Consider the following 14,328-nt stretch of genomic DNA (forward strand, 5'->3'; position numbering starts at 1 on the left):
ATTCGTTTCTTGGGTAAGAACTTAGGAAATGTGTTCTGAAGTAAACCTTGATTCATGGTGCTAGCATTGATTTGAATGACTTTGAAAGTTTATTTATTTCAACCCACCTAGTTTCTTAGTATAAAGCAAAAATTAAAATGAATGTTTGACAATGTCTTTAAATGAGTTTAAAGGTGCTCTTTGCAAATAAGTTTTGTGTCATGACCCAAGCCTAGGGCCTAGATGTGACACGGTGAATGAGACACCCGAAGGTACCTCACCCAAGCCTCTTAGCATTCATTAAGCATTTCATTGGTAATGATAAACCAATAATAAGCGGAAATAAAAATATTTTTCATTTGTGTCCAAACATACCTCTACTAATAGATTAGGCGGGGGCTAACACATGTCCCTAGCTCACCTTCAAAATAAGTGTCAAGAAATGTCTTAATAAAAGTCTTACTATTTTACATAACATAAGCTTAGAATAAAAATGATGTTGTTCCCGAAACATGGGAACTCACCACAAGCAATCTTCAAACTAACTCGAGCTAGCCACGTGGAGGGGGTCAAGGAGTGACGTCGGTTCCTACATGGTGATATCATATAGGCAAAAGTATGCGTTAGTACTTTGAATGTACTAAGTATGTGAGTATGCAATGCAATATATTATTATAGAATAAGGTGAAACAATGGACCATACTAGAACCTTGTATTCATTTGAAATACCATTTGGAGTTATGAATGCTTAGTCAATGAAATATAGAAACCATCATGATTTATAAAAGAAACTTAAAAATTATAGAGGTAGTCATAAGTCATTACAAGAAACCATATACTTGCAAGGTACCATAAACCTTTTGAAAGAAATCTTTAGTTTTGTAAGAGCATATACTTTACTTTATGATAGATATAGTAGAAATCATATGATATATGATAAACATTGGAAGTGGGACCTTGTACCTTTGTGAGAGAGACCGTTAACCGACATAAACCATGTTAGCCATAACATGGAGTCCCAATGTTTACCCATACATCGGAGGAAAGAGGGAGACTACTTGCCAAGGTAGACTCCTATATGCCTAAGTGGATCCACTAAGCTACTTAAGGGATCAAGCCTCTACTAACGGGTGACCCTTTCCAAGGAATCAAGCCTCTACTAATGGGTGATCCTTCTTCCTACAATGGCACGTAGTTATGGAACAATGGAATATTTCTACAGGTCTCTTGCCTTTGCTACGGGAGAGAATGTCTATTAGAAGGTCCACTTGGTGCTAGGTGTTGTGTCTAAAATTGCACACACAAATGTACGTAGTCTCTCAAGTAGTAAAGCGGCTCTTTCAAGCCAGATATCAAACCCACAGGGACCTTGATAAGGCAAACAATTTCTTTTAATTGACTACACTAATTGTAATTGTGCAATGGATATAAGATGATATGTTAATGATTTGGAAGTATGAAAAACTTTCTACAAATGAAAACAATGCAGTAATTCTGTTTGTTAATCAGATTTTGAGAGATTCCAGGGCTATAGCATAACGTGAAATCAAGTTTATTATTATTCAATCTTTGTTTCCGATGGGCTATTTAATTACTGATCAAAAAGGGTTAATAATCTAATTATGGTTTCCCAACCTATAATTGCTTATCTTCATTGTCAACCTAACTACATCATTGAGCGGGGATAGGTATGAAACAAATAAAAATGCATTTAACTATCATCATTTATCATAACTAAATATGGTAAATAGGTATGTGTCACAAGCAACCTATATACTAATCATCCTAAAATACATTATCATGAACACATTCCTTCCATTCTTTGTTCTATCTGCTTGTCCTCTTCCGATTTTAAGATAGACAACACATATATCTTAATGTTGGCCAAATATCAAAATCATCACCATAAGAATGAAAGAGTAATTAAAATCAATAACCGATCTTCAACCAAGCTTAAATGCTATTAAACCATGACTTCGTAGCTATAGCCCCAAAATTTGGGTGTTTAGCTACTCATATTCAAATAACAACACCAAGTAATTGAATTCATACAATTTAAGAGATACAACAAAAGAGCAAAAGGAACCTAAGATGCTTTGTTCTTCTTCTCTTGCTTATTCTTTCCTTTCCTCTTTTCCAGCCTACAAAAACGTCTCTCTCTTTTTGCCCTAGCACAAAAACTATTTAAAGTGCTTCCAACCTCTCAATTATTGATGGGCAGATTAATAAACAATTGAAAAGTGAATGGTACTGTAGTGGGGCTGGGCGCCACTATAGCTCCCAAAATATGCCTTAGTAGTTTTGCTCCTGGCATGTCACGCCACTAAACTACTTGCAGGTTTTGGCGCTGTAGTGGCGCATCACGCCACTATAGTACCCATAACAAGCCTGCAAGTATGGAGCTATAGTAGGGTAGGGCACCACTATAGCACCCAAAATATGCCTCAGTAATTTGCCTCTTGGCGTATCGCGCCACTATAACACTTGTAGGTTTTGGCACTGCTATGGCGCATCGCGCTACTATAGCGCTATGACTAATATCTTCTCAAAATGCCTCACAAAAGATGACTAAGCATAGTGCATGGGCTCATAAATGCACCCAAGATCACCACCACACACTTAGACTTTTGTTCATCCTCGAATAAACTCCTGAATTAAGTGTAGACATTGATCCTATCATGAACATAAGGCAATCTATCTCAGATATACAATGAGAACCTACCTACACATGTTCATATCATCATAACTAGTTCAACAGCCTTAAGCTCAAGAACTGACTCTATGACACAGCAAACTCATATGCATCATTTAGTTGGATATTATATAGATTATCAAATCCTTACAATTTAACATGTGCATCTCACTACATCAAAATACCCCTAAATGCTAAATTAGCATTGTGGGTATATTGCAACAAAATCACTCACTCTCTCAAACGATTTCATGTGCAACACAAGGATTTCCATAGGCTTGCCCTTAGTGTTTTGCTCTACTAATACAAGAATGCAGTAATTTTAGGATTTCTAGGTCTTCATAGGTTGTAATGTAAAATGGTGGGACGATAAGGATCATTATTTGGTACCTTTCCTAAACACTTCAATACACCACACTCATCATATATATATATATATATATATATGTATATATAAAAAAATTTAATTATTATTCTTATTCTTACTCACTTTTAATAGGTGAGATATAAGCTTTGCATTTTCTTATCCCTTTTGTTCGATCATTATCTATTTTTCTGAGCGTTTAGGATTTTTGGTCGGATTAATGGCTCCAAATAATACGGGTTTAAGTCAAATGAGGCTCAATAGGGTTAAGAGGGGATTGAAAGATTGGGTTTAGTACAAATCAAGGGAAAATAACCAAGGCTACCAAAGAAATGCCTAGTTTCTTTCCTAAACTTTACAATCTTTATTTTGTTTTGCATACACCCCGGGCAAGTTCTAGCTATCGATATGTCTGCACTGAATACATACAATCCTCACTCACACATAGCACATGTACAATTGAAGTATGATGACTATTGAATGCCAACTACACAATCATATGAATTAATATTAAGCATGTATCACTTGAGTCAAATACTAGAATTTTAAGTGTCTTAAACTAGTCATTTCATTTCGTAACATGCCTTCCCTCACATGCATAGCCTAGTCAGACACTTTTCATACAAACAAACTGAAACACATTTTTTTTGTACTGTTCAAAAGGGACTATCCTTGGCTAAAGAACCAAAAACAACTACTAAGAAACCCAAAATGAAAAATGCACTAAATAAAGTCTCTACAAAGATACAATGAAATATCATTCCTACTCCCACCCCACACTTAAACAAAACATTACCCCCAGTGCTCCACAACAAAGCACATTGTAAGAATGAAAGAAGGAACTCCTTGCATTACTCAGTCAGCATCTCCTCCAACTATGGCAGCTGTGTCATCTACCACCATAAGAATTGTGGTGGTTGTATCCTATGGTTAGTCATCTTCCTCTTCATCACCCACCTCCTCCATGATGGGATCATTATCATCCAAAGGCTCTTAAAACGCTGGCCCTACCTTACATATATGCATAACACTATCCGTAAAAGGATAGTGATCTGCTAATTCTGCCATCTTATCATCCGTTGCCAGAAGACCACCAATACACAACTGCAATTTTGCCATTCCAAACATACGACCCATCTAACTTTTGTCGCGAGCTTGTCGTTCTACGACAGACAATATCTATCCCTATGCTGCATCATGACTTCCTGTTTTTGTCACGTCAACCACCTTACAAATGAAATATGGCACCTTTGGTGCACTTAGATTGTGACTTTCTTCTTCAAATCCTTGAGTCCTCAATATTCGAGTTATTATGCTTCCATAATAGAAATTCCACCTCTTATTGTTTCTAAATTTCAGCATATTACGACGGATCACCAATCCTGCATTTACCTGCAACCCCTTCATCAAGCGGTAAACTAGGACAACCCTTTCCCTAGTCACTTCTGACACATGCTTACTCGGCAAAAAGACACTGCACATGATTTTCAACCACACCTTAGCTTCAGTATTCAAATGTGAATAATGAAGCGTACTGTGCCTACCGATGTCTTTTGCCCTCTCCCATCTTATAATAGAGTTAGTAACACAAAGAGTATGACAAATATCTCTATATGGTGGATGTTCTTTCATATCTAAAAATTCGTTATAATCATAATGTGGTGTCCCCAAATTTTCATTTAAAGCCCTAGTCAAAAAGCATATACTTTTACCCCATACCTCTACCATATTGGTACTCGATTTCTTAGTATTCCAATTTGCATAAAATTCACGAACAAGAGTTAAATTGCACTCACCTTATTCTTCAAAAATAAATTGAAGACCCAAATTATAGACCATCTCGTGAATTTGAGGAAACTCCGTTCGCAGATTTCCTTCATTGACAAATTTGTCTCTCATGTATTTGGCTTCTTTCTCGGAGTCAAACCAATCTATTCCATATTGCTCCACTGTTTGCCGACCAAATCGATGCGGTGGTATACCTGAGCTTGTTTGTCTAGTGGTTGAAGAAGCCCAGTTTTTCGAGACCTCTTGCTGCTAACTCCTTGGGCCACTTGTTTTCCTTTTGATGCCATTAGAGAGGACAAGGATAATTTGGAAGAAAAAAATCGGATTCTTGGCAATGTGGTTGTTTGGAAAAGTTAAAATAGGAGAGAAGAAAGATTTAGTGATGGTTTGGTGAGGTAAATGATTTGTGGGATAATGTGTGTGTGTGGAGGAAGGTGATTTATAGTAGAAATTAGAGTGGAAGTTGAAGGGGAAAAATTATTTGTAGTAGAAGTTAAAGTGGGAAGTTGAAGGGGAAAGGTTATGGGAGATTTAGGGTCGGCTAGTGAAGGAGTAAAAATGGAGATACATGAGGGTTTTGGGGATTTTGGTCTGTTTTAAACCTGATATTCACGTTTTTGGTCTGAACCCTCTAGTGGCATTGTAGTGGCACATCACGCCAGTATAGCTCCACAATAAAATTCTGCATAATTATTTTATGGCGCTACAATGGGGCGGGGCGCAAATATAGCACCCAAAACATGCCTCAATAGTTTTGCTCCTAGCGCGTCGTGCCACTAAACTACTTGCAGGTTTTGGCGCTGCAGTGGCTCATCACGCCAGTATAGCGCCCAGAGTTTTTTTTCTGCCTTTGCTTCTCCAAACCCCTGATTGTTCTGCCTTGCCCCCTGTTGTTCTACACATGGAATTTTCACAATTGTATCAAAAACTCGGTGGGTTGCCTCCCACCTAGCACTTTATTTTTAGTCATGGCATAACGCTTCAACATCTATGAAATAAAATAAAAAGAATTACACACTTAAACTATGTTGCAGTACCAATCACGGATTGCCTCCCGTGCAGCGCTTTATTTACCATCATGGTATGACTCAGCTCAAGTTGGTTCACTCGTTTTCCAGTTCGATGGTTTCTTCTTCATGGTTAACATCCTTACCAAAGTAATGTTTGACCCTTTGTCCGTTCACCATGAATTTGGATGTCTTTGTTACGTTCCATAATTCCACCGCTCCGAGGGGCATCACCTGTAAGACCTGAAAAGGTCCACTTCACCAGGATCACAGCTTTCCTGGAAAAGGCTGTAGTCTAGAATTAAAAAGAAGTACCTTTTCTCCTGGTTGAAAAGTGTGAGTGATGATGTGCTTATCATGCCATCATTTTGTTTTCTCTTTATAGAGCTTGACATTCTCCTATGCATGGAGCCTGAATTCCTCTAATTCATGCAATTGATCCATCCTCTTCCGGTCTGCTAATTCTGGGTTTAGATTAAGCTTCTTGATCGCCTAGTACGCTTGATGCTCTAACTCCACTGGCAGGTGACAAGCTCTAGAAAATACCATTTGGTACGGGGAGGTTCCAATGGGTGTTTTGTACGCTGTTCGGTATACCCAAAGAACTTCATCTAGCTTCTTTGACCAGACTTTCCTTTGAGCATTCATAGTCTTTTGTAATATCTACTTTACCTCTCTATTGGATACCTCCACTTGCCCACTGGTTTGAGGATGATATGATGTAGCCACTTTATGCCTCACCTCATACTTAGACAATAGATTCTTTATGTTTGTTTTATGAAGTGTGACCCTCCATCACTGATAATTGCATGGGAGTGCCGATCGAGTGAAAATGTGCTTTTTTAAGAACTTTCTCACCATTTTAGAGTCATTTGTGGGAAGTGCCATGGCTTCCACCCATTTGGACACATAATCCACTGCCACTAATGTATATAGATTTCCACATGATGACGGAAATGGACCCATAAAATCTATTCCCCATACATCAAAGATTTCAACCTCTATAATCTTGTTCAAAGGCATTTTATGTCTTCATGAGATGGTTCCCATTCATTGACATTGGTCACAGTTCTTCACATACTGTCACGCCCCGGGAGGGTACCCTAGGCATGGTCGGCACTCGAAAGCCATTTCTGGCTTCCAAGCGAACCACCTAGTCCAGTCACATATTCATTCAAACACATTCTCTCAGCAAAAGACTCATTCAATAAAGTACTATTCATAATTTAGGGCCAAAGGCCAAATAACTATCAAATCAACAAACAGTTATAGAAGAACTACTCAAAGAACAATCCAACATTTCTACACTCCGGTCTATGAAGCCTCTATCAACAATCTGGGAGGTGCCAATGACAAGACCATGGCTACCAATAATGAAAATAAAGGAAACAACACAAAACTATACAAGAAACTCAACATCCTCCGAAAACTAGGAGGACTCACCAACTAACTGGGAGTGTGTGGATCTTTAACGGTGCACCGATTGATGATCTCTAGTACCTGTCTCTGCATCATGAAACAATGCAGGCCAAATAGCGTCAGTACATGGAATGTACGAGTATGTAAAATGGCCGAATGAAACAACATCAGAAGGAACCAAATCAACTCGAGGATCTCAACTCAAAAAGAAATACAACTCAACAAGCGTCCTAAGTCTAAGTAAGAATATAGTTTATACGGGACCAAATCATATACAAATCAACTCAATCTGACTCAGAGTACTACCAAGACCTATGTGAGAGTTTCTCTTATCCGATAACCATCACTTAATAAGCCAGTGAAAGTACAACAAACCGACGTTATTGCCACATCCGTTCATACTTTGCCAGGGTATGAACGAATCAACCAATGATGGATCCAATCCAACCAAGTCCTATAATGTCAGGACAATAATTGTTTTTGGGAAACATCCGACTTTAACTGTTCAATCCCCTCCTACGTTTGGCGACGTAGTTATTGAGTTCGAGTATGGACTATACTCTTGCTCAATTCGGTGCTCGATACTCCTCTCAAGACTCAATGCTCATAAAACTCCATCCAATCAACTCAATCAAATCATATCGACAAGTCTCATTTACAAACTTGTCAACTCATCAATTCTATCACAATCAAACCTCTCCCAATCATATAATCCGATCAATCCCAATTATATTTTTCAAGAGTAGAATAAATATGCATTTATAACAATATACAAATCTATCCAATCGTTCCTTTATTCATTTAACAAATCTTTTGGGACTCATCATAACACCAAGGTTTTAATTCAACAACTCAAGATAAACAACATATTTAAGAAAATTAGCATTTTTGTCATAATCCACATAGTCATGAAAATCAATAAAGTATGTTTAACAACCCATCTCCATCGACTCATGCTAACAAGAAGATTTTAGGAATTTCTTAGCTTAACAACATCCACATAATAGACATAAATTAAATAAGTGACAAGACTCATTTGAACACAAACCTACCAAGAACTCCATTCTTATGAACCTTTAACCTCAAAGAAAGTGTAGGGCACATGGGTGGACTCAACTCATGTTTTGGGTAGCCTTACATACCTTAGAGAAGACTTGAAGAAAACCTTGATGTTGGGTCTTCAATGGAAAGCTTGAATCTTGAAGCTCTTGGAGGCACTTCTTGTTGGAGAAGAATTTGGAGAAGAAGAAGAAGAAGAGAGGGAAATTTTCTAGGGCTTTTAGACAGAGAGAGAGACTAAAAATATGGTCCAAAAACATCCCAAGACTATGTATATATAATTTGGGGAAATACCCAAATTGCCCTTTCTCTAAAATCAGGAAAATAGGCCAAAAGCACTCTTGGCGCGATAGTGGCGCATCGCGCCACTGCGTCTCCAAGTTGATTAGGTGTAAAAACCTGCACATTTACTAGTGGCGCATCGCGCCAAGGACCAAACTACTGAGGCTTGTTCTTGGCGCGATAGTGGCGCGTCGCGCCCTTACAACGCCAAGCCCAAGTTTTCTGGGAAAATAGGCTTGAAAACCCTGCACACCTCGTAGTGGCACACCGCGTCGGGGGCCAAACTACTGAGGCTTGTTCCTGGCGCGATTTTGGCGCATCGTGCCATTGCGGCGCCAAGCCCAGATATCCAGCAGCTGTAACCCAGGCCTGAAATTCTTGCCGTGCTAGTTCGTCTTAGGATCGTCATATCTTCTGACTTCGAACTCTAAAAATTACATTCTCGGTGGCGTTGGAAAGAAGAATCGACGACCTTTAATTTAATAGGTCGTGGGTCACCCAGATTGTCTTCTTTCAAAATATAGGGTCATTATAAGTCGATCTTTATATGAACTCATCCTAAAACTTAGCCACGACGAATCTTTTGGACTTAGCTTGGTCCTAGGGGTCCTTTGTGACCCCAAATCAACTCCAACACTCTTCAATTACTTGAGGACTCGTCTTAACTCATGCATATACTTCACAATAATAGAGTTTGACCCTACTCGAATACAAGAAAGGTCTAAATCTTAGGGAAAAAATTTAGGGGGGGGGTGTTACACATCCCCTACAACATTTTTAAACAATGTAGGCCAAAAGAAACCAACTTAAAGTAACTTATGTGCAGTGCGCCCTCCTCCATGATGGCCTCCATATGGTGATGAGTGGCATGCATCTAACACTTGGTGTGCCTCTGCTTCTGGCACACATCTCTTCACCATACAATCCACACCTCGCTTGAATAGATAAGGCTCGTCCCATATATAGAAACGCGCATCATGCATCAGCTTCTTCTTTTGTTGCGAGGTAGTATCAGGAGGGAACACTCCTCTAACAAGGTAGTTCACAATATCTGCGTACCATGGGAGATCTTGTACCTCTATTTCCAGTAGTTGCTCATCTGGAAATTCTTTCTTGATCGGATTCTGCTCAGCCACATAGGACAAATCCTCTAATCTTGATAGATGGTCTGCTATTTAATTTTACCACCCCCTCATTTCTCTGATTTCAATATCAAATTCTTGTAGCAACAGAATCCATATGATGAGCCTTGGCTTGGCATCTTTCTTGCTGAATAGGTACCCCAGAGTTGTATGGTCAGTAAAAATAATCACTTCTGTACCTACCAAGTAAGAGCAGAATTTGTCAAATGCATAGACCAACTCTAGCATTTCCTTCTCCGTGATCGTGTAGTTGTCCTGAGCAGAGTCAAGAGTTTTACTTGCATAGTAAATGGAATGAAAACTTTTCTTCTTCCTTTGTCCCAGCACTACTTCCACTGCTGTATCGCTTGCATCACACATCAACAGAAAAGGTAGCTCCCAATTAGGAGCTAGCAAGATAGGGGCTTCATTCAACTTCTTCTTCAAGAGTTCAAATTCCTGCAAACATTCATCATCAAAAACAAATTTTACCTCTTTTTTGAGCAATCCACACATTGGTTTGGCTATCTTCGAAAAATCTTTAATAAAATGCCAGTAGAATCCGGTGTGGCCTAAAAAACTTCAAACTCCTTTTACTGATACTGGTGGGGGGAGTTTTTCAATCACTTCAATTTTTGCTTTGTCCACTTCCTTCCCATCTTTGGACACTTTATGTCCCAACATAATACCCTCTTTTACCAAGAAATGACATTTCTCCCAGTTTAGGACGAGGTTTGTTTCTTCACACCTTGTGAGTACCTTCTCCAGATGTTTTAAACATAAATCAAAAAACTCTCCAAAAACTAAAAAATCATCCATGAAAACCTCTACCAACTCTTCCACCATATCATGAAATATAACAATCATGCACCTCTGAAAAGTGGCAGGAGCATTGCAAAGACCAAATGGCATACGCTTGAATGCGTACATCCCGTAAGAGCATATGAATGTTGTCTTTTCTTGATCCTCTGGTGCAATGGTGATTTGATTATAACCTGAATACCCATCTAAGAAATAATAGTATTCTTGGCCTGCTAACCGATCAAGCATTTGGTCAATGAAAGGCATAGGGTAGTGATCTTTCCTGGTGGTATCATTCAACTTTCTGTAGTCCATACATATGTGCCAACCAGTTACTGTTCTTGTGGGGATTAATTCATTTTTTTCATTAGTTATCAAAGTCATTCCCCCCTTTTTTGGTACATACTGAACTAGGCTCACCCACTTGCTGTTAGAAATTGGGTATATGATGCCTGCATCTAGCCACTTAATTATCTCTTTCTTCACAACCTCTTTCATGATGGGGTTCAACCGGCATTGTGGTTGTGCAATAACTTTATGTCCTTCTTCCATGAAAATTTTGTGCATGCATAAAGTAGGGCTGATGCCATGAAGATCAACCATTTGCCATCCAATTGCCTTTTTATGTCTCTTTAGTACCTCAAGTTCTGCTATGACTTGTACTTCAGACAAAGCAGATGAAAGAATTATAGGTGAGGTATTATTTACTCCAAGAAAAACATACTTGAGGTGTGCTGGTAGTTGTTTCAACTCCAAATTAGGAGCTTCTTCCAGAGAAGTCTTTGGTGAAGGCCCCAATTCTCTGTTCAGAGGTTCCACATTTTTCTTCCACATGCTGATATTTTGCATGTCCAGCATAGTGTCTAACATTTTAGCTTCCATGTCCTCTTCAATATCTTGACCCATCACAACTTTTTCCAATGGATCACTTACTATAGTGCAATGAGCTGAGACTTCCTCATCGATGATCGTTACGACCGACAGCTCTTTATAGATTGCAGGTAATTTCAGTGCATGATATATATCAAATACTTCCACGTTATCGTGTGCTCTCATAGTCAATCTACCTGCAGCCACATCAATAAGTACCCCCCTGTTGCCAAGAATGGGTGTCCCAAGATAAAAGAAACATTGGGGTCAGGCTCAAAATCTAAAACAACAAAATTGACAGGGAAAATGAGGGATCCTACTTGTACCAAAACATCTTCAATGATACCATCAGGTCTAGCTACAGAGCGATCAGCTAACTGTAGCAAAATAGTGGTTACTTTAAGTTCTCGCAGGCCTAATTTCTTAAGCATGGATCTAGGCATCAAGTTAATACTAGCACCTAGATTATAGAGACCTCTGGCATTACTATATTTACCAATGGTTACCTACACCGTGAAACTACCTGGATCTTTTAGTTTAGCTGGAAGCTTGCTTTTGTTCAATATTCTTGAACTACACTCTTTAGTGAGTGCCACTCTTGCAAATTCAGCTAACTTGCTTTTATTGTCCACAATATCCTTGATGAATTTAGCATACTTTGGGATTCCCTGTAAAACATCAATCAAAGGCAAATTAATTTGCACCTGTTTCAACAAATCTATAAACTTCACAAAATACTCCTCTTCTTTCTTCTTTTTAAACTTTTGTAGGAAAGATGGAGGAGGTTTTGTCTTTGGTTCCTCAATTGACTTGGTACCGTTGGGTTCACCTTCATCTTTAGCTTGTTCCTTTCCTCTTACCTTTGCTGATTTGTCTTTGGGAGCCAGTTCAATGAGTGGGTGACCACTTCGGGTACTTACAGCATGTACCTGTTTGGGGTTTGGGTCAGTGTTACCTAGTAAACCTCCTTGTTGGCGAGAACTTTATGCGCTTGCTAATTGTCCAAGCTATTTTTCTAACTGTTGGGTAGCTATTTGATTCTGTCGAACATCTGCAGCTAGCTTAGCCTGGTCTTTCATGATTTGTTTCAACATGTCTTCTACACTCATGCTTCCTGACTTTCCTGGTCCTTGCACACCTTGACTTTGGTTATTATATTGTTGACCATAATTGTTGTATTGTTGTCCGCCTCCCTGTGGTCTGTATTGATTCTAACCTTATTGTGGATTTTGCTGATTTCCACCCCAAGAGAAGTTGGGATGGTTTCTCCAATTTGGGTTATAGGTGTTTCCATAGTTTTGATTTCCACCATTTCTAGGTGCATTACCCATAAAATTTACTGACTCTGGATTTGCTCCACAATATTCAGCCACATGTTCATTGTTTTCACATACCTCACACCATGTAGGTGGTTGTTGAACTATGCTTACTGATGCTTTCTGTTGTCCTTTGGCTATCGTGTTGAAATGCGTTGTCATCATATTTTGCATTGATGCAAATTCTGTTGTCAACGTGGTTACTGCATCAATCTCTAACATACCTGCTTGTTTTTGCACAACTAGGCGGGCATTTCCTCTATTCCATTTCAGATTTCCTTGAGATATGCGATTTAGCAATGTATATAGATCATCATATGTTTTCTCCAAGGCTTGTCCACCTGCAGCAGAATCAAGAAGAATTTTTGTGTTAGGTTCCAAACCTTCAATGAAGGTGTGGAACAACACATCATTAGCTTGATAATGATAAGGGCAACTAATGAGTAGTGATTTAAATGTCCCATGATTGGTATAAATTCTCTCCACATTTTTGCTTGAAATTCAAAATTTCAGCTCTTAATTTCGCCATCTTCCTCGAAGGAAAGAACCTGATAAGAAATTTGTGGGCCAAATCATTCCATGAATGATTGAATTAGGTGGCTCCAACTTTAACCACCTCTTGGATTCCCCTAACAAAGAGAATGGAAATAATGTTAACCTCACATAGTCAGGAGAGACCCCAATAGGCGTATATGTATCGTTAATCTCCAAGAAGTTCTGAATGTGGAATTGGGGATCTTCATGTGGTAAACCTGTAAACTGACCATTAGAATGCAACAATTGCACCATATTCTATTTTAGTTTAAACCTTCCTCCAGCTGGATGTTTTTGGATGCTAGAAGTGACATTTGCTGTTAGTGGAACTACCACATCTCGCACTGTCCTTGCTGCCATCTCAACAGGGATCTCCTCTGGCAAGACCTCTCCTTCTAGATCGTGATTATCCACCAGATTTAGTTTATGTATTAAGTTTTGCGAAGCTGCTATTCGCCTTTTCTGCCGAAAGTATCATTCAGGCTCGGATAACGGATCTACAAGTTTCTTGTCTCTGTCCAGTGTAATGTTTAAATTGCCTGCAAAATTTCACAGCTAAGACCAAGTTATTAAAGCTAGAACAATCAATCAGTATAGAATTTTTAGAAAAGTGCCTAATTCTTATGGTCTCCGGCAATGGCGCCAAAAACTTATTGTGGCTACAATTGCACATGCAAGTGTACGTAGTCTCTTAAGTAGTAAAGAGGCTCTTTCAAGCCAGATATCGAACCCATAGGGACCTTGATAAGGCTAACAGTTTCTTTTAATTGGCTACACTAATTGTAATTGTGCAATGGATTTAAGACGATATGTTAATGATTTGGAAGTATGAAAAACTTTCTACAAATGAAAAAAATACAGTAATTCTGTTTGTTAATCAGATCTCGAGAGATTCCAGGGCTATAGCATAATGTGAAATCAAGTTTATTAGTATTTAATCTTAGTTTCTGATGGGCTATTTAATTACTGGTCAAAAATGTTTAATAATCCAATTATGGTTTCCCAACCTATAATTATCTATCTTCATTGTCAACCTAACTACATCATTGAGCGGGAATAGGTATGAAACAATAAAAAAGCATTTAACTATCATCCT

At 38.7% G+C, this 14,328-nt stretch overlaps 1 protein-coding gene across 1 annotated transcript; it reads right to left on the reverse strand.

The window, feature by feature from the left end:
• Positions 1–12,599: 12,599 nt before the first annotated feature.
• Positions 12,600–13,487, reverse strand: LOC129899801 (uncharacterized). Its single transcript, XM_055974814.1, has 2 exons — positions 13,247–13,487; positions 12,600–13,081 (listed from the first exon to the last, which is right to left on the reverse strand). The coding sequence occupies exons 1-2, from the start codon at positions 13,485–13,487 to the stop codon at positions 12,600–12,602; spliced, it is 723 nt and encodes a 240-aa protein (XP_055830789.1).
• Between the last annotated feature and the right edge of the window lie 841 nt (positions 13,488–14,328).

This window comes from Solanum dulcamara, chromosome 8, assembly GCF_947179165.1.
Source record: "Solanum dulcamara chromosome 8, daSolDulc1.2, whole genome shotgun sequence".
Taxonomy (NCBI): Eukaryota; Viridiplantae; Streptophyta; class Magnoliopsida; order Solanales; family Solanaceae; genus Solanum; species Solanum dulcamara.